Source organism: Gobio gobio (assembly GCF_949357685.1).
Source record: "Gobio gobio genome assembly, chromosome: 7".
NCBI classification, from domain to species: Eukaryota; Metazoa; Chordata; class Actinopteri; order Cypriniformes; family Gobionidae; genus Gobio; species Gobio gobio.
In genome coordinates this window covers 25,932,097-25,956,169 of record NC_137103.1, presented here as the reverse complement: position 1 = coordinate 25,956,169, position 24,073 = coordinate 25,932,097, and the positions used below count along the sequence as shown (strand labels likewise).

Here is a 24,073-nt window from a genome sequence, read left to right as displayed (position 1 = left end):
CGTTTATGAAGGATATCGGGCCCTATTCACTCCCATAAAGCTTGGAAGCAGATTCAGGAGTTCATATTAATATATGATTGTGTTCACCAGAAAGTCATATACACCTAGGATATGGCTTGAGGCTGAGTAAATCTTGGGGTAGTTTTCATTTTAAAGTGAACTATTCAGGCAACGGATTTCCCTACTTTTGTTAAGTAAAGTAAACTAACTTTTCACAGTGCATCTTGTGATGGTGTTTCTGCCATCTTACTCTGGTGATGGTGGATTCCCCCAAAGGGTTAATGTGCTCCTGCCGAACCGGATGTGATTCCTGCTCCGTTTCAGTGTTGTCGTTGCGTGGCCAATGGCGGACGGAGCCTGTGTATTTGCCTGGTAAACATTGCCATTTTGCACTAATATAGGCCTACTCGAATACCAATCAGTCATTGAAATATTTTTTATCGTGTTTTCGACTTCGCTCAGATCCGCGCCCGTCAGCATGGACGTGAATTTGACCATCTCTCTGATGCGGGGCCAAATGGGCGCTGTCATAGAGAAAGCCGTGAACGTCGCGGTGGAGACCGTGTTAGGAGAGATGATCCGGGTGGTCGGGCTCAAATTTGAGGAAATCAAACGGGAGATGACAGCTAAAGAGAAGGAGAATGAGAACATCAGGAGAATGTTGGAGACGTCCCGCTGTCAAATGAAAACTATGCGCAAGTACATCAGCGTCCTGGCCGCTAAAGACGCCAACCATAGACTGTATCAGGGAGATGGAGACATGGCAACATCCGCTGGGATGCACTGCAGAAGAGTGCCGACGAGCACTGTGTCGGTGTGTGCCAAACCCCCAAACCCCTGTCCCAGACCGAGAGTCACTGAACCGGCTGACCCTGTAGCTGGACCCTCATGGGTGAGACATCAGATGCACATACCCAAAGAAACGTTAAGAAATGAGAATCACATTGCTGATTTCCATATTGAAGATATCCATGGATCATCAGTACATAAAGGTATGAAACAGTAGCTGCAGTATCTTTTCATATTCCCATCATGTATACTAAATTAAAATAACAAAGATGAGATGGAAATCATGTTTGTTTGTTTGTTTTCTTTAATGACAGTTTTACAACATAAGGCTTAAAGGGATAGTTCACCCCAAAATGAAAATTATTCTATAATTTACTTACACATCCTAGGTGTATATGACTTTATTTTTTCAGGCAAACAATCAGAGTTATATTAAAAAATATCCTGGCTCTTCCAAGCGTTATAATGGGAGTGAATGGTAGATTTTAGATTTCGAAGCCCAAAAAAGCACATCCAGATCCATCATATAAGTAATCCATATGACGCCAAGGAGTTAATAAAGGCCTTCTGAAGCGAAGTGATGTGTTTTTGTAAGAAAAATATCCATATTTATAACTTTATAAACTATAACCACTGGCTTCCGGTAACGGCCGTACGCGAGTCGAGTTCCGGCAGAAGAGTACCTTCTGTTTTTAAAGGCTGATACTGATATTTCAAACAGGGTGCTGTATGTACTATTTAGCGATGGCACATATCATATGCACAAATTACTGAATTTTTATAAACATTTATTATATACAATATTTACTTAAAATTCACTAAAAATATCCACTGCAAATGTGCCTAGATAGTCAACTTGAGAATCATTTTGAAGTGTCATGCCAATTACTGTAATATTAACAAAGGACGCTGCATAGTTTTAGAGTGAGACTAACTATTACTTATTGAAGTTTGTTCTACACCCGAAATGATGTCGCTTCCTGGAGCTTGATGTCATTAAGGATTAAGGGATTAAGGGTTAAACATTTTTGTTAAAGTTACACATTACAAAAGACTAACAATGTTCACTGAATTGTGACAAAAGAGAACATGATTTCCATATTCATAAATGTTTATTTAATGTTTTATTAAATATATTAAAATAATAAATAAGTACATGTCACTAGGACTAGGACTGTCACTCAGAAGTTCAAGGAGAACAGTTGAGGAATTTTGTAATTTGACTATTATTTTCAATCAGGCAGTGTAAAATTATTCTTTACTAATGTTTTCAATGAAAGTGACTTTTGTTGTTTCCATAGTTGAGAACTCAAGCCCTCACCTGGTGGACAGTCAGGTGCTTCTGTCTGAGACCAGTGATCCAATATGGGGTCAAAACCCTCTGGCCTCTGCAGAGACTGGGCACACAGACATGCCAGACAGCAGCGTCCTCTCTGCACCCATGATGGCAGATGAAGGCATGTCGTCCCAGACCACAAATACAAGCACAGTGACCTTTGGTGCACCATCGCTTAAGATTAAACAGGAGGAGGCGGAGGTTGAAATCGTCTGTGTGAAGGATGAGCCCGCAGAAGCTGGCAGCGTATCTAGGTTTGAATATTCCAATCCTGAACTTCACCATCAAGTGGGGGAACCAGAGCTTGGGGTCTCACTAGATCTACCTGCATCCTTTCAAGCCCTTCAGATTCCAGGCACTTCAGCAGACCTTGCAATCCCAGCATTCATCAACATGGACCCAAACACCTGTAAGCATAACATTTTTACACTGGTTTATTTGGGATATTATGAACATGTAGATAGTAGCCTTTTCTCAGGCTTCGAAATACCAGATATCACATGTATATCACCAATACATGTTTTAACTATGGTGTACAAAACATTTTTATTGCATAAAAGCGTCACATTTCAAAAAGAATAATTCCATAAAAAAAAGTCAAGTCACCTTTATTTATATAGTGCTTATACAATACAAATCGTACAAAGCAGCTTTACAGTGATAACAGGAAAATTTGGCTGTTGTTCAGCCAAAGTCAGTTCAGTGTTGATTCAGTTCCATTGTAAAGATCATCAGTTATTAAATTAGTTCATTTCATTTAAAAAAGCCAGTATTTATTTTAAATACGGGACAAGGGGATAATAATGACAGTATGAAGTTTTTATCAAGCTGATTTGAACAAACCTGTTTGTTAAAGGGGCTATATGTAAGAATTTTTTCATATACTGTATGAATTTATTTTTTCAGTTCAATTTCACTTTATTGTTGGAATCTCTTCAAAAATCACATCAATACACACACTATTTAAGTATGATGATACATAACCAGCTGCAGTGCACTGGTTTAGTCCTATTTTTCAGAACCTCGAGGCCTACTTAAAGGGTCATGAAACCCTAAACCAGAATTATGAGTGTTGAGCATCATAGAAGTCAATGTTACCATCCATTCATTTTGATTGTAGGAGAAAACGAGTTAGTTAAAAAAAGATTTGCGCTATATTCAACTGCCGGGTTTAAATTCATCTTTGTATGACGGCTGCTAAAACAGGGGGTTTCATGACCCTTTAAGCCCTGTTTCCACCGAAATTACCCAGAACAATTTGTCCCAGGAACTCTTTTTCCCTCAGACCTGCTGCTGTCTGCGTTTCCATAGCGGTCTAAAGTACCGTGAAGATTGGTCCGGTTATGTAGGACTGTGTGGGACTTTCCAGAGCCCACTGGATTTCGTCCTCCGCAAATAAACTTAATAAAGCCTGAACCTCGTCGTCGGTCCTTTGGGCGTATTTTTAAACTCCATTGTTGATTCGAATAGTAAACAACTCTTACTGTACGCACTGCAACAGACTTTTAGGTTGAAATAAAATGCTGCATGAGCTCAACCAATCAGCACGTTAAGCACCCAAATCCCACCCCCGAAAGTTCCTGAACTTTGAGAAAGTACTACCTCGTGAGCAGGGCCGTTTTGAAGGGGAAATCTTTACCCAGAACTTTATTTAGACCCCGGTTACTGCGATCGAAACGCACCCCGAGTACCACCCCAAAGTCCCTAGTTAAACGCGGCTTTGGACCCCCAATTCTGATTTATTACAGACTGATGCACAAAGGTTTTCCGTAATCTGTTAATTCAAGCATATGCTACTCTAAGTCTTCTGTTTGATGGCAAAAGTTGATATTCCTCATACAAAATATGAGAAGGGTCAGGCATAATTTTACCTGTCAGGGACAACATTTTGTTTGTATACCGGTACAAACCATAAACTTGGCTCAAGCATTTGGCGCACAATCTTAGAGCAAATAGATAGATGTCAAGCTTTGAGTTGAACAGAGAGCCCGCTATGTCATGCACATGTTCCAATCCACATTGTACAACATATTACAGATTTAAAAAATAACAGCAAGATCTGTTTGTTTGCTCCAAAAATACATTGTTGTACCTTTATAGCAAACATAATCTATATGTGCAGCATCCACACATACACCCAAGTATTTATAAGACGACACTTGTTATATTATGTATAGTCACTTGTGTTTGATACATATACTCTGGAAGACCAAAAATAATTTCCTGTTTGTCTTCTTTTCGTTTATAAGACGACAAAGGAAATTATTTTTGGTCTCTTTTTTTTATGCCAATGTGTGAACAGTTTGTAACAACTTAAACAATATATTCCACGACTTTAGGTTGTCCATGAAAGCCTGATTTTTTTTTTTTTTTGGTGAAGGACTTCAAAGGATGTAACATTTACACATGCTCCCAAGAGCCTCTCTTCATTGACACATGAAATTAATGCTTATACAATATTCAAGATAATGTAATTTATACTGTAATGTCAATGTGTCATTCAAAGAAGAAGAGGAAAGCGTGCAGCACATATTTACATATTCATCTAAATGTTGTTCTCAGTCATGTGGATGGCATCTGGACGGTCGTTAACAGTATATTGCTGCAAAGGTATTTCCAACTTTTTACTCCCAAACGAAGAACGAAAAAGAACTTCGCCATGAGTATATCGGGGCTTTGCTGGCTGCAGTTCACTTAATGGCCACCAGTGTCGCTAATAACAAGGGTTTCTGTTTTTTTTTTTTTTTTACATATAGCCTCTTTAATAAAGCAAGATAAATTCTAACTATCGGAGTATATTGTTGCAGTGGTTTTGTAATAAGCAATACAAAGGGATAGTTCCCCAAAAAAACGAAGATTCTGTCATCAATCACTCTTGTGTCTTTCCAAACCCATAAGAGTTTTGTTCATCTTTAAGACACAAATGAAGATATTTTTAATGAAATCTGAGAGAAAATAAAGTCTTTTTAAGAGATGTGATCGCTTTATACAATTTATATATATATATAATATATATATATATATATATATATATATATATATATATATATACATAAATAAACATTAATCAGTGAACATACAAAAAGCTCTTAAATATGGTAAACGGAAGCTCAACCGTATGTGCTTGACACTAAGTGACATCTATATAAAACGATCACAACTCTTCAGAAGACTTGGATTAAACCGCTTGATTAATATGGATTTATTTTATGATTCATTCGTTTTGATGCATCAGAGTTTCGGGTGAATAGTGTTTCGATGGAGGGGCAGAAATCTCAGATTTACAAAAAATATCTTCATTTTTGTTCTGAAGATGAATGGAGGTCTTATGTAGTCTAGAAATCTAGACACACCCTAGCGACAGCAAATCTAATTTGCAGCCAGGGTAGTCTAGCAACTCTTTGTTGGCTTGCGAGCTGGAAAAACCAAACTCTGGTCAGGCCAATCACATCGTGTATAGAGTTGGTGGATGGGCTTAACATAATGACAGCAGAGTTGCTGCGGTTCCGCTGTGCTACTTGTAAACCAAGAAGCTGGCGAACAGCGGTCTTTTGCTTTGGCCGCGTGACTATGGAAGACTTGGAGTTAAGCTTTTCTTTGAGAAAAGAACATATTTTGCCGGATACGGCAAAAGTTTAATCTATCAACTAGCTCCGCTTCACCTTCTTCGTTGCTCTGGTTGGTTGTAGCACTATCCTATTGCGTGCAGAGGGAATTTGAAAGACAACCGTTTATCCCGCCCCTCGGATTGAGCCCTGCCAATGGTGAGTTCCCAGACCCAACATGATGTGGGTCTGGCTTGTCAGGCTAGGTCTTATGGGTTTAGAATGACATGCGGTTGAGTTGTAGATGACAGAATTTTCAACGAGCCCTTTAAGCTTGTATTTCAAAATTCTATAAAATATTAAAATCGCAAGAAATTTGAAGTTTTGATCTGTGGTCAAACTGACTTTACTGAAGCACCAAAAAAGATTATGAAAATTATACAGTGCTTCACTTAAAGGGTTAGTTCACCCCAAAATTTAAATTGTCATTTACTCAGCCTCAAGTTGTTCCAAACTTGTATGAATTTCTTTTTTCTGCTGAACACAGATGAAGATATTTTGAAGAATATGGGGAACTAAACAGTTGATGGTTTGGATACTATGGAAGTCAATGGGGTCCATCAACTGTTTGGTTACCGAGATTCTTCAAAATATCATCTTTTGTGTTCAGCAGAACAAAGACATTCATACAACTTTGGAACAACTTGAGGCTGACTAAATGAGGACAATTTTCATTTTCGGGCGAACTATTCATTTAAAGGCAATCAAGACAAAGCTTTTATAATTAAGTAAAAACTAGTGTGACCATGTAGAATAAACCAATAAAATTTGTATTTCGTGTACCTACTTTTAAAGATATGTGCAAAACAAACAAATGTACATAAACATGCAAGGAAACCTGAAATATGTTCTAATTCATGTACTTTAACAAAAAAACACCTTTAAAGCTTTCCAAATTTCTTTAAAGTCATTGCTCACGAAAAAAAAAGACTTTTCATACAGGATATTTGTGTCATACATTCTGAGAAAATATTTCTGAGAAATTATCTGATAGTGTGGTTAGATGTATATTTTTGTTTTGACACTTGGTTTTCAATGTGTGGTCCAAACCCGTCAGCCGCAGACCTCATTTCACTTAACTGAGGTCCGTGAGCACTAGCAGCAACTACTCTTTACCACTCTAGCAAGAAGAAAAGACACTAAAAATGGTAAGCATGGTTATTTTCATGTGTACCCATGGTTTGTCAATTTGGTTTTACAATCAAAGCTTGCAAACACCTGCCATGGATATGTTGCGAAAGAGATAAGCACTTTCTGAAGACGAGAAAGTGAGAAATTCATATATGGTTAATTTGCACAACAGGCTGCATTGCTTTCCATACCAGTTGCAAAGTGTACCTTACCTGTTTTTCTCAAGGTCAGGATTTCAAAGTTTTGCGGTCTGAAACATTTGGTGTATGGCAGTGACACTGATGCTGTTATAAGCCATTTTTAGTTTTACACTGACTGACTTCAACCCTGTAACATTTGATCCTGAAACATTTCTGAATTCAATTACAGGGTTGAAATGGTCATAATATCTAAAAAAAAATGGAATAACAGAATCAATATTGACACTACTACTCACAAAGGGCTCATTGTACATATGATGAATTCATACATATCAAGTCATGCTGAGTTTAAAAGCATCTTTTCATTTGGGATATGGAGAAGCTGAGCAAGTCTTCATATTGGATTCCTTTTTTCAGACACAGTAATGGCAAAAACAGCTGCTGACAAACAGAGAGCATACAGGGCGAAAAGGGATGCTGATCCTGAACGCAGGGAAAAGTACCTCAGGACTGAGCGAGAGAGGTGGAGAAGAGATGTTGAGACAGGGAAAAAGAAGAGAATCGGTGACCTGTGTGAGAAGGCTCAGAGATGGAGGCGCAAGCAGTGGAGAGATGCCAAAGAACGACAGAAGAGGAGGAAACCGTTTTTCAAATTAATTGCCTCCCCTACAGACAGTCCCGAACCCAGTCTAATGGTGTTACTGCAACCCCGAAGAGGACCACAGACAGACTGACAAGTCTAAATAAGCCAGCATAGCCTTTAAAGGGAGGTGATCATCAAAGCACTCGAGTCCATGAACATTGAGGCTCCATCAGGTGGTAATTCAGGCACCCAGTGAAATGACTTGTGACCAAATCAATAAGCTGCACAATATTTCGGCTGTAACTGAAAGAGAGGGAGGGATGACTGAGATTCTGGGTAATCCAGAAGTGAGTGGAAGATGTGATTATGATGGACTTTAACCTCCACTGAACTTTGTGACATCTTGACATTTCAATTCACAAAGATTTGTGGACCATGCTAAATGAATGTTACTCTTTCTTTTACATGTGTTCTGCTATGAGGTACTTTGTAATGAGTTGTCAAAAATTAAATAACTGAATGAATGGATGAACGATTGAATCGGATAATGTATATTTTATTTACAGAAGCCACTTCAACCCTGTTGAATTACATTCAGCCCTGTTACGTGTTTTTTTTAATTTTTTTTTATTCTGTAATTAATCAGTAAATTATAATATTTTATGCCTGGCAATAGCATTACTGAATATCTTTAGAATACTGAATCATGTGTTGAACTGTAACAGGTTCATTTTTAACATGTTGTTTTTTTTTTCAATTAATAATATGAAATAACTGGAGGTGGAAAATATTTTTGACCAGCAATAATATTTTAATGCAATAATGAATTTATTATTTCATTAAAATGTTATTTTAATATTTTATTTAAAAAAAGGGCAGGTACGCAGGGCATCCATTTCTGAGATTTTGTAGTAAGACCTCGAAGTACATCATTAAATATTTCACAAATTTTTCACCAGATCATGGAATACTTGGAAGCTCCTTTTAATTTTTTTTGGAACACACAGATCCTTTCTAATGAATATTCATGTTAAAATTGTGTCGTAAAATACACATTTTGTCAGAATTAAAAAGAAACAAACATTTTTCCCCTTCGAGGCTGTTCATGTTTTTTTTTACACATCGCAAGTCATTCAGTGAAGGGGAATCACAAGAGAAATGCATCAACATGAACAGGTGAGTCTAACCACTTTACTTGAACTTTAAAGGTCACTGTGTTTATCGCATATTAAAGTGTCTAATTACTGCACTGACAATTAGTTTTATTTCTGTACATTTTCAAACATTATGTCAGACAGAATAGTGTTTTTAAATGTATATTAATATACCATTTCAAACTACATTAGTATAGGTTTGGATACAAAATTATTGTAAAGGTAACAGGGCTGACGGCAACAGGGTTGAGTTGAGTTTCGCAGTTCAGTTAGACCAGGAAAGGTCATGACACTAGGTGCTTATTATTGAATGTGGAAACTCTCTAAAATATTCAATTTTCAATAATCAGACATCAATGTTTACTGTACAAAATGGGAACAGGTTTGAACATTGGCCCCTACTGAGAAGTATAAAAAGGTAAAGTTATATTGAAAAGGAGACGTCCTTGCAGAGTTGATGTTTCCATATAGACTGAATCTATAATCTATAGCACAATTTAAATAAGAGTTAGGAAAGCGTTATGATGGCAACAGGGTTGACATGTAACCTGAGGTCACAACCAAAATCGACAAATATATGAAGAATAAAGGCTTAGTTCTAGCTTTTACTTATTTAGTTTTGTTTTACATCAAATGTGTGTATTTGCTAAGCAAAGAGAAGTTGGAAAGAAATCTGGGGACCGACAAAAAGTTTTAATTTTGTTACAAAAATGTGATTATGCCAAGTGAAAATATTCCTTGTTAAAGTCATTATTTAAAAACAAAAAGGTTGGACCCATTTAGTTTTTGAAGAAGTTTGGGTCAGTTTTATTGTTTCTTTGACTAAATCGTTTTGAGTTGCTTTTGTTTTTCTGAAATGGATTACTATTAATTGTAAATTGATTGATTACTATTGATTGTAAATTGATTACTATGTAAAGTGTAAAATTTTAATCTTTCTAAATTTGTTTTTACAGCCATGTCAGATGCGAGTCAAGAGAGTTGTGAAAATAATCAGTGTACAGGTAAGTTTAATCCCTTCATCTACAATGTAGCTACAGTTAAGCTCATACATATTTAAATGTTTACTGTTAAGTGACAAATCACCTGTGGTTTTGCAGCTGTAGAGAGGGCTATTCTTGAGTCGCAGGGAGAAATGGACTGGAAAATCAACCACCTGACTGCATTGGTTCAGTGTCTTGTGGGGAACAAGCAATTTGAACCCCTACTGCAGATGCAGGATGAAGCGGATTGTCTCTTGCCTCTGATGTCAATGGAGGATCTTGACCGGTTGGAGCAAAGACTTCTAGACAAAGGGAAAATGCAAACATTGGTAAGATTCCTTGGAATTCTTTAAATAAAGCAGTGAACAAAATGTCCAAATGACCAAAATATTCAATCTCTCTTTTAGGTGAACAGATTGTCTGTTAGTGGAGGTCAAACTATGAAAAAGACTGTATGGAGAATTTGCAACAAGGTCTTTGCCTCCAACGTGGCCAAACAGCTCAACTGGTGCGGACGTGGAGACAAGCGAGGCTTGAGAAAAACAAATATTGGAGCACTAATAATAGGTATGTCCGAAATAAATGTAATTCTTTTATGAATAAAAGTATCGTAGCGATATCATAGTTACACATCTCAGTCAATTCACATGTTAATACATTGCAATGAATTGCGCAACTACTTGTTCCACTTGTGCTGACTAAATTTTTTTTTACAATTGCATAAACACAGCCAGACTTGTCTGTTCAGTAATAAATGAAATACAAATGTTTTGTTTTTGTAAACTAATAACTTATCTATTTAACATATAGCTGCAGCAATGAGGAACAGTGTCCTCCTGAGTCCCACAGAAGCAGAGGCAGAGAAATGCATCAAAGATTACCTGCGTTTGGCCCCAGGAAGGACATCCTCCTAATCTATTGTAAAAATGTCAGTTTTGATTTATACATTGCTTGTACAAAGAATTCCTGTATTGTATGCTGTTCAATAAATAATTTAATAACTACTTACTCTATTGGTCAGCAGTAGTAAATTAGGGTCCTTAAATTGTCGACAGTCAGTGTCCATTTTTTTAAAATCTACATTAGGATTTTAGGTAAAGAATTTATAGACAAGGCTAATGTATGTTTGAGCTATCTTAACTGAGCAACTAGGAACTTTTCTAAGGCACATTTATAAAAGCTACTTAAATGTCCTAATTGAACTAAGGCCTAGTCCTTGCTTAATCTAAGTATGTGGAACCAGGCCTAAAAGGTTTAAAATTGTCCTGTGGTGTGAAAAGTACAAATATTCCATGTAATCTTTCAATTAATATCATTAAAAATAAAATAAAAAAAACCCCTCTAAACTATAGGTTACTGGAAACATCTTGGAGCGCTGCTTGTTGGAAGGCCCTTTAAGTAATCCCAGAAGGTGCTCTTTGGATGGGTTTTAAACTTGTATTCATAGAAAAGACGATGCAAGGCACTTCTTCTGGTTCAAAAAGTTAAAAAGCCTTTGTTCAATGCATGGCCTACTATAGAAACAACAAAAAATTACGCAAACACTGCACACTGATGCATTTTGCCCATTCAGCCTTCCTCAGAGTGCGTCAGGTACAAAATGAGTGTCATGTTACATTGGTAAAAACCAAGTGCATTCCAAAATGTAGATATCTTGGCCTTTGTGAATCTGAAACTTGCTCAGCAAACATCGATAAGGTGGTGATACTTGAGGTTACCATTTATCAGGAAACTGACAGGATATGATGTTACAGTAAGCAGTCAAAACCGTTTTCAGGAGGAAAAAGCTGACGTGTAACATTAAAAACCATTGCTTTCGACGCACATAGAAGCTGCGTAATGCGCAGAGTTTCATATGAAAAGCTTTAAAGTGATTCTTTTGTGCCACCCTGTGACTCTGCATATGTGGCATTGTCTCAAAGTGAACACTCCCTGTTCATTAATGTGTTATCAAGGGCTTCTATATCACTGTGTGTATCATTAGGTTTGAGTTTTTTTTTACCATTTAGTTCTTATTTGAAAAATAAATGGGCTTCAGTTGGCCTAGGTCAAATTTTGAGTACTTGTGAGTGTAAATGCATATATCAAAATCGTATAAAACAATAAAGGTGTTTTAAACAATAACTTGCTATGTTGCTATTGTTTGAAACAGTGGCTCAAAATTTGGTGAGGTAAAAATATTTTTAATAACATATTTAAATCTCTCACCTCTCTGCCCCTGATTTAGATGACGACTCTCAGCTGTCTGTGGCAGGGGTCCAAAAGCAGGTGCGTCCGAGACGTAAGGACCTGAACCTGTATGAAGAGTACAAACGCAGCCGAACTCTGTGTCTGAGAGGCCGTAACACAAACCGAGGACGTAGTACAAACCGACGGCGTGAGCTGGAGCAGACTCTACCACAGGCTCTACTAGCAGACCTGGTAAGGGAACGAAGAGAAAAGACTCGCCTTCGAGTGGCCCGCTGGCGTGCCAAACGCAAACTACAAGCCTGTTTGATGGCCTCGCAGGCTGCTCAGTTTAACGGCGCTCCGGTGCAGGGTTCACCTGCCCAGCGGGGCGGCATGATCTCCCCCCGCAGGAGAGGTGGGCCGATGGTGCAGCGCGGTGGGCTTGAATTGAGAAGAGGACTGTCCGAGACTGGCACATATAACCTGCTGCTGCAGTTCGGGCCCAGTCCTACCCAATCAGCACCAGCACACGGCATTAATGAGGGTATGATGCCCTCAGCGCTATTACAGAACAGAACTACTGTAACTAGACCAACTTACCAATGACGCAGTGTTTACTTACCGGTGGAAACTCATGCTAAGTAATGGTGGAGCTTGGCTTTGAAAAAGGTTGTTGTCAAAGGGTTAAAAAAGTTCCTAAAACTATAACTTGTAAAGCAAAACCCCATACTGATCTGTGCAAACATTAATCATATGACATGTTCATCTTTAAAGCTGCAGTCCGTAACTTTTTTGGGTTAAAAATCATCCAAAATCTATTTGAGCAAGTACATACAGAACCAGCCAGTGTTCAAAACTATCTCCTTACCGTAGCCCTATTCACAACGGTAAGCTTGAAATAATGTGTTATCATTTGAGTGGTATTGTCCGGCTAGTAGTATCACGTGGCATGTGAGGATGCTGCAGGTGGTGGATCATTTATAGCCTTTTCTCACAGCAGCTGGAATAATGAAACGTATCATTTTGATGGCAGATTGTAATCCAGAAAGGTCCAAAGGACAATCATCAGTGACTACGGCATATTCAACCGTAGTCAAAAGCAAAAGATAAGACTGTACGGAAATTGAAATCTACAGATCTCCATGCCGATGCACAACCCGCGTAAATACGATAATTCCACAAATAACTGCAATTGCACGTTTCAAACAGAGATGGCAACAAAGAGGCAAAACTTACAGACTGCAGCTTTACATTAATTCAATCTTTGGCTTTGCAAACTTAACCGAACAATTCTACATAATTAGATTGCATTAAGCTTTTATACAACTGTGACCGTATAATAAAATACATTCTACAATAAAATGTGCTGCATAGAAAGTAAATGGAAAAAGTGCAAAACATATTTACCAAGGGTATTGCGGTCATCAGTGAAGAAATTGCACTCAATGGTAACATGAATGTCCTAGTTACATTGGCCCACTTAGCTTGTTGAAATGTTTTTGACCACAGTGTTCAGGATGTTTCAAAATAATAATTTGGCCCATTCGTTAAAATATACCCATGTTCATCATCGTGGCCTAATTTTTTCTAGCAAATGGCATTGTTGGGTATAATTATGACAGTTGTTGATCTTTTGTATGCCAGTGTTTTCTAAATGAGCACACAGTGCAAATGTGCTGTGTAAGCAGATTAGTGCGCTTGATTTTGAGCAGGCAAACGTGGTTTAACAGACACTTCTGTAAAAAGTGGTGAATGCTGTTTATAGTTTCGGGAAATGAGTCTCTGTTTTGGTGGCTGATGTAATGGTATGTTTTGGTATGGAATGTTTTACTGATAAAATTCTCACATATAGAGTTATCTAGGTAATGGGGAAAACTGTTAACCAAGAGCTGTATCAGTTTTGGTATTGATTAATTTACAGCTATCTTAAGTTTTTTTGTTGTTTGTTTAAACCACAGTGTCTTACAAAAAAAAAAAAAGTGCAATAAGGCATTGTGACAGTTGAGGTTTGAGGACCAAAAGCTACTTTCAATAACCGAAATACAAAAACTTATTCGGGTCTTCGAGTGAGAACTTTATAAAGCTTCATTTTTTTATTGGAAAAGATAACCTTTAATTCATAGTATTCTGAGAAATGACATGGAATTTAAATCTGAGAGAAAACACTGATATCAAGGCAATACACAATGTGTTTCACAAGGACTACAAAGACATTTTATTTGGAACCCTCACAACTTTACATGGACTCATTGGGGTTGCTCTCATATGTTTTATGTAATTGTATTTACACAAATGTTCAGTTTTGAGTTACTGTCATTTTTTAATGCCACTACATAATTTCTCAAGTTTAGAAGCTCTACTGTAGAATAGTTCAACCGTTTACACTAGGTAGGATGTGATTAAAACTTAATAAACTTGTTTCTTACAGTTTTCATGTGCTATGTTCAGTGTTATGCTGTTTAAAGATTATTAAATGTTTAATGTTGTGTATGTTACATTTGTTGGTGCATATTAAATAAAATATAAGATTGTTCCTAAAATCAACCAAGTTATGCTCCTGAGTAAACATCTACATGCAGAGCAAGTGTTTAAATGTGTGCTTCAACATTTCAATGCATTAAAGCAACAAGTAGTTACATTTGTGCTGCTCCATTGTGCCCAATGACTTTATATTGGTGTTTAATTACCCACTGACTATCTTACTACTGATCGCCCCTGGTAGGGTGTAGAAGATAAGAACCAGGAACAAGGTCACGATCAACAGCACCAGTCCAGCAATGATGTATTTCTTGTAGTTCCCCCAGATCAGGTGAAAGAAGCACTTGAAAGGATTCATAAACCAGGAGAAGGATGTGTCTGGGCGACTAGAGAAATGAGAAATTAAATAATTAGAAATAATTCACATATACAGTAGAGCTACGCACACAACCCAAAAACATATAATTTAAATCAGTTTTTTATATTTCTATTCGTGCAGGGGAAAAAATTATCGTGATTAATCGCATCCAAAATAAAAGTTTGTGTTTACATAATATATGTGTGTGTACTGTGTATAATTTGTATGTATATATATATATATATAAAAATTAATATTTTTATAAAACATTTTTATTTATATACAAGTTTAATTATACATACAGTATATACATGCAAATATTTCTTAAATATAAATCCACGTGTGTGTATTTATATATACATAATAATTATACACAGTACACACACATATATTATGTAAACACCAACTTTTATTTTGGATGCGCTTAAAGGTGCACTATGTAAAATATCCAAAAACCACTAGGCCAGTGTTATATATTTTGTTCAGTTGAGTACTTGCAATATCCCAAATGTTTCCAACTATGTGTAAATCGTGAGAAATTGCTATTTTAACCAAGGAACCGGAACCTGTCGATTGCGTCATATTTGCTTTACCCTCATTTTCCGGTTTTATTTTTGCAGAAACGCTTTACACTCACTGCAGTGTGAACCAGTGTTAATTTTGACAGCAAATTTTGATTTAGTTTTAGTCAGTCTTTTGACTAAAATGCCATTTAGTTTTAGTCATATTTTAGTCACCTGAATTGTTTTTAGTTTTAGTCTAGTTTTAGTCTACTAAATATCATAAGATTTTAGTCGACTAAATCTACTGTAGATTTAGTCTCCTAAAATCTAATGAGTTTAGTTAAATTGTAATACATTAAGCATTCAAGCTCCATTTAGTTTTGACATCATTTTGTTTTTGACATTAAAAATACACGAAAGACAGCTCAATTCACTTTTTTGTTTGTTTTTTTAAAAAACATCTATATAGTTTGTATAACTTTGTATTTCTTTTAGTTAGTAGGCCATATCAGGTAAAACTAAAGCTTCAAAGAAGTTTGTTTATTTATTTATTTTTAATTTCAGTTAACATTTATTTAATTTCAAATAATGATTTTTTTTTAATGGTTTTAGTTAACTATTATAACCCTGATACTTTATTGAATATGTGTCAAATACTGGTCTTTCCTCCTGACTATGAATTAAATGGTAATTAAATGAAATACAGTTTATTGTGTAACCAATACGAATATTTAATGCGTGACTTTTAAATTATAAACAAGCTCGAAATACACCGGGACTCTTATTTTGAAATGTCTGCTGCGTCTCTGTTGCAGTTGCAGCTGCTCTTTCAAGTTCAGGAGATGAAATATGTATTGTTACAACCGTCTAAAACATATTACTATATAATCATCATAAAGTAAACATTGTCATTATTCATCATCATTAGTTCATATACAATTGCGTGGCATAAATGTGCGCTTTTCATTGATTGTGAACCGCTCTGGATGCGTGAGCCTGTAGAAGTGCAACAGCGCCGTGTTTTCCAGCGGTTAGACCTGCACGTTCTAATAAAATGTGCGCATCTGTTACACAGGATATCAGTTCTGACTGGATCTCTTCCCTAATCGACCCTCCGTAACATTTTCGTCTCGTTTTTATTTGTTGACGAAAATGACAGTAAGTTTTCTTCATCCAACACTAGTTTTTTATTTAGTTATCGTCTCGTTTTCGTCAGTGAAAAAAGGTTGTTGACGAAAATTATGACGAAAATTATTCTTCAACGAAATTAACACTGGTGTGAACAAGTGTAATAGCAGCCGCTGCGCGAACACACAGAGTAACGTCATAACTTCTTTTTCAACACACTCAGATGTATCTAATATGATAAACAGAGCTGCGTTATCTCATACTCATGACTGGAAAAGCGGAAGTGGCGCCGGCGACAGTGTCATAATAAAAGTCCCGCTGCTCGCGAGGCGTGTGTTGCGTTCATCTTATTAACAATCGCTCCTGCGGCCTTGCTCAGCTCCACAACACTCGGTCCTGCTCTGCTTGATACTACAGTAACGTTAATAATCACATCCATGAACATGATTTCGGTCCTATCTGGATTCTTTTCCACGATTCTGCGCTCAAACTTGACCTCTAGCGGACGGAAAAGTTACATAGTGCACCTTTAATCACACATTTTTATATATTGTTCTTATTATATAGGCCTATATATGTGTTTAAATTGATTGACAACCAATTTATTCACATATAAACATTGCTCAGCCAACATAAACAGAAGCTCAACCGAACGAGAACAAACATTCTTGCTGAAGCTGAAACGTGCTGCATAACACACGAGAAGGAACCTCATTGGTTCTTGAGGAAGCTCAAACGTGCTGAGTAACATAGGAGAATTAACCTCATTGGTTCTTGCAGAAGCTCAAAGGTGCTGCGTAACACGTGAATGAACGTCATTGGTTCTTGAGGAAGCTCAAACGTGCTGCGTAAAACGAGAATGAACCTCATTGGTTCTTGCAGAAGCTCAATGTGCTGCGTAACACGAGAATGAACCTCATTGGTTCTTGCAGAAACTCAATGTGCTGCGTAACACGAGAATGAACCTCATTGGTTCTTGAACGTAAAACAAACACCTGATGTGTAAGTTTTTGAATGTTTATATGTGAATAAAAGCAAGATTAATTTAGATCAATAATAGAATCAGAGAAAAACAAATAATCCTTCGGATGAGACGTTAAACCGAGGTCCTGACTCTCTGTTGTCATTAAAAATCCCAGGATGTCCTTCGATAAAGAGTAGGGGTGTAACCCCGGCATCCTGGCCAAATTTGCCCATTGGCCCCTCTCCATCATGGCCTAATAATCATCCCCATATACAGATTGGCTTCATCACTCTGTCTCCTCTCCACCAATCAGCTGGTGTGTGGTGGGCGTTCTGGCGCAATATGGCTGCCGTCGCATCATCCAGGTGGATGCTGCACATTGGTGGTGGTTGAGGAGATTCCCCCTTCTATATGTAAAGCGCTTTGAGTGCCTAGAAAAAGCGCTATATAAATGTAACAAATTATTATTATTAATTATTATTATTAATAATAATAAAATAATAAATTAAATCTCTTCATCATATAAAGCGATCGTGTCTCTTCAGAAAATGTTGGACTAATCCGCTCAATTCATACGGATTAATTTCTCTTTATGAATGTCTCTCAGATTTAATGACCTTCATTTGGGTTCCGAACATGAATGAAAATCTTACGGGTTTGGACATGAGGGTGAGTAATTATTGACAGAATGTTCATTTTTGGTTGAACTATCTCTTCAAGTGTATTAGTCACATTACTTTGGTTTCTCTAGAGGCTCTGGCTCTTTGCGTGCACGGCCCACTGGGTTTTTCTCTGCCTCTTCAGCTGTCACCAGGTGGAACTCCGCTTCTACCTTCCCCTATGGAAAGAAAGCACTATAATAAATACTATAATAGTTTTACTAGGTCACATTTGTGTAAATGTAGAGTACCATACATACTATTGTTTTGTACAGAGCAAATGTAAATGGACAGTTTAACATGCCTTAATTTATCTCATGTAATTGCATTAAAAATACATTAGTCAAAAATTCTATTGCCCATATGCTTGCAAACATGGAGCTACTGAGCTTCACACTAAGAGTTTAATTTACTTTTTTTCACTGATAATAATAATTTAATTCACACACTGTGAGTTCGCCAGCTTTAATGAAGGGCCACCAGCCTTTGGAGCGTTTCTGCTGAAAGATAGAGATGTTCTCTGTGATTTCTGTCAGCATTTCCATCTTACAAGCTTTGGCTGATTTAGCTCCACGTGGAAACCCATGTAGGTCCAACTCCACTGAGCCTGAGAAAAACAAAAATGACCATCAGGTATTAATATCAAATATTTTGATGAGCAATGTTCCCTCTAAGCTGCACGCGTGTGCGGCCGCTCAGAAAGAATAAAATGCCGCAGATGATAGACACAGACGCGAAATGTGGGGAGAAATTCATTTGATTCTAGTTTAAATGAGAAATAATTGCAGTGCTCTGTTCTACCGCTATAGAGTTAGAACCAGTGGATGCGGTTTACAGGTTTCTTAGAAAGGCAATGATGTTGCGTGTGAGCATGCAGAAGTGAGTCGTGTTTGCGGTCCAAATAGATAAAAATTAGAGGCAACGAGAAACGCAAAAGAAGATGTTTTAAAGAAGAGTGGCTTGAAATAACTGATGATGGACACAGTACAGTAACAAAACAGACATTTACAGTTACACCCACCACCACAAGTGTAGCGTGCAAACTCTAAACACCAAAGTAACACACATCAGTTTACATAGATGTGTGTGTGGTTTGGGTTTCAGTGATGTTTAGATAACTATAAAAGAGTTCACATGTTCCCTTGATCATATTTAGCTATTAGATTTTATTTTATTTAAACAAATTGAAGCATTTAAACTGATACAATATACTATCAGTTTAAATACTTCCATTAGTTTTTATATTATATTATAGGCTATTATAATTGTATTATAGTGTAAGCTTAATAAAGAATTGATCTCACAAGGGGATTGTTTAGGGATCCTTGCCATTAAAACGTTTGAAAACCCCTGAAAATCTTGGAAATTCATAAACAATAAACAAACATTTAATATAGATGGTTTAATGCTGCCTGTAGCCAATAAATGACTGTACAAAAACACATTAAGAACCATCTTAGTGTAACCGCTTAATTATTTTCATATTATATTATATTATAAAGAATTGAACTGTCCTGGGGGAGATTTTAATAGTATTTCATGGTAAAGAAGACTACAGTTAACAGCACTGTAAAATGTGCTTAATTTAGTGACTTCTGAAGTAACAGTTTTTTATTTTTTATTTAATATGTCACTGTTACATCAATGGTTCAAAAGTTAAAAGTTATAACTGCATGATGAAACCACTTTTTTTGTGTCCGTTTACATACACTGAAAAAAATTATTCGTTGAATTTACAAAAAATTTTTATCGTAAGTGGTTGCAATCAATTTATTTTATCTCAATTTAAACAAAAACATGCAATTCCCATAGAACCAAATCATTTTTTTTATTAAAATAAAAAAACTACATTTAAATTATTTAAATGAGCACAAATTAATTATGCTTAATTTAATCGGGCCATAATCATTTTTTTCAGTGTACGCTGTACAGGTAAAGAATGTTTTTGCTCAGGTGCCCAAAATGTCCGCCCAATAAAGAAACTTTTTGCTCAGCGAGAAAAGAACTTAGAGGGAACATTGATCATGAGATACAACAGAGCAGTTCTAGGCAGGATGTAATGCATATAAACAGCGAGAGAGATTTCTTACCCAGGAAATCATCGGAAGAAAGCCTCTCAAAGTCCCACACCTGCATAACAAGGACTGCAGGGATCTTCTGTTCAGTTTTGTCCAGAGAGTAGATGTTTTCTCGCTTTTGTACCACCACCACTTTCTCAGCTGGCAGGTAGTTAAAGGGGAAAACAAAGCGCCAGTTGAAGTTGCCTTCTCCGGTCAGAGAATTGTAATGGACATCAGTTTCCTGGCCGTCATCTTCAAGGCCCTTTAACCACCTGAAGAAAAACATGAAATTCCCCAGAATTTACAGTTAATTTTTATGTTGCAGGAAAAATATTAATAATGTTATATATTAGGATATTAGAAAGCATAAATTATTAGAAAACAGTATCTACACTAGAGTTCAAAAGTTTAGGGTCAAGGTAAAATGTTCGAATGTTTTTGAAAAGTGTCATGTTCACCAAGGCTGCATTTATTTGATCAGATAAACAGTAATATTGTGAAATATTATTACAATTTAAAACAGCCGTTTCTAATATATTTTAAAATGTAACTTATTCCTGTGATGGGATTACTCTGGTCTTCAGTCACATTATCCTTCAGAAATCATTGTAATATGATGATTTGCTGTGCAAGAAACATTTCTTGTTATTAATGTTGAAAACAGATCTTTTGTAACATTATAAATATATTTATTGTAACTTTGGATCAATTTAATGCGTCAGAATAAAAGTATGAATTTCTTTCAAAAAAATCTTACTGAGCCCAAACTTTTAAACAGTAGTGTATATTTTCAGACCTTTTCAATATACAGGTGCTGGTCATATAATTAGAATATCATCAAAAAGTTTATTTATTTCACTAATTCCATTCAAAAAGTGAAACTTGTATATTATATTCATTCATTACACACAGACTGATATATTTTAAATGTTTATTTATTTTAATTTTGATGATTATAACAGACAACTAAGGAAAATCCCAAATTCAGTATCTCAGAAAATTAGAATATTACTTAAGACCAATACAAAGAAAGGATTTTTAGAAATCTTGGCCAACTGAAAAGTATGAACTTGAAAAGTATGAGCATGTTCAGCACTCAATACTTAATTGGGGCTCCTTTTGCCTGAATTACTGCAGCAATGTGGCGTGGCATGGAGTCGATCAGTCTGTGGCACTGCTCAGGTGTTATGAGAGCCCAGGTTGCTCTGATAGTGGCCTTCAGCTCTTCTGCATTTTTGGGTCTGGCATATCGCATCTTCCTCTTCACAATACCTTGTCTATGGAGTTAAGGTCAGGCGAGTTTGCTGGCCAATTAAGAACAGGGATATCATGGTCCTTAAACCAGGTACTGGTTGCTTTGGCACTTTTGGCACTTGCTTTTTGCATCTCCATAAAGTTGGTCAGCAGCAGGAAGCATGAAGTGCTCTAAAACTTCCTGGTATACGGCTGCGTTGACCTTGGACCTCAGAAAACACAGCAGACCAACACCAGCAGATGACATGGCACCCCAAACCATCACTGACTGTGGAAATTTTACACTGGACCTCAAACAACGTGGATTGTGTGCCTCTCCTCTCTTCCTCCAGACTCTAGGACCCTGATTTCCAAAGGAAATTTGGACCACTTTTTTCCTTTTTCTCTTTAGCACAGGCGAGACACTTCTGATGCTGTCTGTTGTTCAAGAGTGGCTTGACACAAGGAATGCGACAGCTGAAACCCATGTCTTGCATACGTTTTGTGCGTAGTGGTTCTTGAAGCACTGACTCCAGCTACAGTCCACTCTTTGTGAATCTCCTCCACATTTTTGAATGGGTTTTGTTTCACAATCCTCGCCAGGGTGCGGTTATCCCTATTGTTTGTATACTTTTTTCTACCACATCTTTTCCTTCCCTTCGCCTCTCTATTAATGTGCTTGGACACAGAGCTCTGTGAACAGCCAGCCTTTTTTGCAATGACCTTTTGTGTCTTGCCCTCCTTGTGCAAGGTGTCAATTGTTGTCTTTTGGACAACTGTCAAGTCAGCAGTCTTCCCCATGATTGTGTAGCCTACAGAACTAGACAGAGAGACCATTAAAGGCCTTTGCAGTTGTTTTGAGTTAATTAGCTGATTAGAGTGTGGCACCAGGTGTCTTCAATATTGAACCTTTTCACAATATTCTAATTTTCTGAGATACTTAATTTGGGATTTTCCTTAGTTGTCAGTTATAATCATCAAAATTAAAAGAAATAAACGTTTGAAATATATCAGTCTGTGTGTAATGAATGAATATAATATACAAGTTTCACTTTTTGAATGGAATATAGTGAAATAAATAAACTTTTGGATGATATTCTAATTATATGACCAGCACCTGTATAAAGAATTGTATGTTTATTGTGATTTACTAATGTTACCCTTTGATGTAAATGTCACTTGACTGCTGTCCTGTTATGAAGTTGGTGTCCTCAAGTGTTACATCTTCAGTGTTCCAGATAATGATTCTCAGTTCATACCTTTATAAAAAACAAAAACAAATGATTGGACAAACCACTACTAACTTTACTGCAGTAAGATGGATTTGTGGATCTTCAGTTTACCCTTTGGGTTTGCGAGGGGAAATGTCCACAGGAGGGCCAGGATGAGGCATATCCATTGGAAAAATGTCTACCCACATCTGCAGATGGCCCTGAGGAACATGCAAAAGGACAATTACAATCACTCTACCACCTTAAATTACTTATATATGCATTCTAAATGTATATATAGTGCATTAAAGGATTAGTTCACTTCAAAACGAAAAGTTCCTGATAATTTACTCACGCCCATGACATCCAAGTTGTTCATGTCTTTCTTTCTTTCTTTAGTGGATACGTTTTTTGAGGAAAACATCTCAGGATTTTTCTCCTTATAATGGACTTCAATGGCAACCTCAATGTTGAAGGTCCAAATCAATGCAGTTTCAAACTCTGCACTCTGCACGATCCCAGCTGAGGAATAGGGTCTTATCTAGCGAAACCATCGGTCATTTACAACCAAAAAAAAATGTATATACATCTTGCGCTGCTCTGCGACACACCACGGATTACATAATCATGTCAGAAAGGTCACGCTAGACGTAGGCAGAAGTACGACCCCGTGTTTACAAAATGCTTGTGCGAGGACTAATACAAACATCCTTTAGCAAAAAAAGGTTAAACAACGATGTCGGACGATTTTGAAGTTGGAATTGGACTTTTTTTTTTAAAAGGGCATTCTATTCTGATTGTATTAGTCTTCGCACGTTCGCTTGGGGCGGTACTTCCACCTTTGGCTAGCGTGACCTTTACGATGTGATTGCGCAATCCATGGGACGTCGCAGAGCATTGAAGATGAGCAATTTAGTTTAAAAAGCATATACATTTTTATTTTTTTCGCTAGATAAGACCCACATCTTATCTACATCATTCCTCAGCTGGAATCGTGCAGAGCCTCTGATTGATTGATTTGCCGGACAGTCTGGATTTTAAGCCCCCTGTCCAGCGTCCGGCGCAGCCTCAAGCCGGACACTCATTTGGCCTCCTTTTTGGAGTTGTGCTGAATCGGCCTAAAAAAACCCGCTCTAGAATCTTTATTGGGACGCAGCAGCATAGTGTCTAATGCCATAAGATCCCTGGTCAAACAAATGATTGGCTGAAAGCGGTGTCAAATAAATATCTGATATATCATTGGTTAAAAGCGCAAACAAGCCTCCACGTCCACGTGCTGGCTACATCACATCATAACGTTAACATGCCGAAACGTCAGACCTCATTTAATCTGGAATGGACAAGAGCACATTTATATCAAAAAGAAGTAGAGACGCTTTCATGGATTTTGCATAGTGTCGCTGTGAAATGTTGTTTTCTGGCATTGTGCCAGATTATTTTTTTATCTAGGCCTATGCATTTCTTTTATTTCCAGAAGTCCAGAAATGTTATGTTTTCAGGCACTGTGCACTTTGCAAGACAGGTTCCTCTCAGTGGTCAGTTTTTGAAACAGACATATTATCTTGAATAAATAAAAATCCTGTGAACAA

At 37.0% G+C, this 24,073-nt stretch overlaps 2 protein-coding genes across 6 annotated transcripts in view; one reads left to right on the top strand and one right to left on the bottom strand.

Annotated features, from left to right (window-relative positions):
* The first annotated feature begins 310 nt into the window (after positions 1-310).
* Positions 311-14,528, top strand: LOC307129446 (uncharacterized protein). 5 transcript variants are annotated; one of them, XM_079821855.1, is made up of 6 exons: positions 311-992; positions 2,091-2,534; positions 9,695-9,742; positions 9,839-10,050; positions 10,129-10,288; positions 10,532-11,038. In XM_079821855.1, the coding sequence occupies exons 1-6, from the start codon at positions 479-481 to the stop codon at positions 10,633-10,635; spliced, it is 1,482 nt and encodes a 493-aa protein (XP_079677981.1). In that variant the 5' UTR covers positions 311-478; the 3' UTR covers positions 10,636-11,038. The 5 variants fall into 5 exon arrangements, 4 of the variants coding, with proteins under 4 accessions (XP_079677981.1, XP_079677980.1, XP_079677982.1 ...); XR_013816902.1 differs by lacking the exons at positions 9,695-9,742; positions 9,839-10,050; positions 10,129-10,288; positions 10,532-11,038 and adding exons at positions 11,949-12,650; positions 13,129-14,426 and having other exon boundaries at positions 313-992; XM_079821854.1 differs by lacking the exons at positions 9,695-9,742; positions 9,839-10,050; positions 10,129-10,288; positions 10,532-11,038 and adding an exon at positions 11,949-14,427 and having other exon boundaries at positions 313-372; positions 463-992.
* fer1l6 (fer-1 like family member 6) overlaps positions 13,946-24,073 on the bottom strand; it is a 33,502-nt gene continuing 23,374 nt past the window's right edge. The window contains exons 37-42 of the mRNA XM_079821852.1: positions 22,617-22,705; positions 22,434-22,532; positions 20,071-20,312; positions 18,430-18,587; positions 18,059-18,159; positions 13,946-14,754 (exon numbers count right to left, since the gene is read on the bottom strand). Of these exons, the coding sequence (XP_079677978.1) occupies positions 14,574-14,754; positions 18,059-18,159; positions 18,430-18,587; positions 20,071-20,312; positions 22,434-22,532; positions 22,617-22,705 (870 nt within the window). The 3' untranslated portion in view covers positions 13,946-14,573. The remainder of the gene's footprint in view (positions 14,755-18,058; positions 18,160-18,429; positions 18,588-20,070; positions 20,313-22,433; positions 22,533-22,616; positions 22,706-24,073) is intronic.

Excerpts from the sequence above, each read along its gene's own strand:
- LOC307129446 (XM_079821853.1), top strand. The coding sequence starts at position 479 with ATGGACGTGAATTTGACCATCTCTCTGATGCGGGGCCAAATGGGCGCT. Across the intron at positions 993-2,090 it reads TGGATCATCAGTACATAAAG|TTGAGAACTCAAGCCCTCAC; the intron begins GTATGAAACAGT and ends TTGTTTCCATAG. Across the intron at positions 2,535-11,948 it reads CAACATGGACCCAAACACCT|ATGACGACTCTCAGCTGTCT; the intron begins GTAAGCATAACA and ends CCCCTGATTTAG.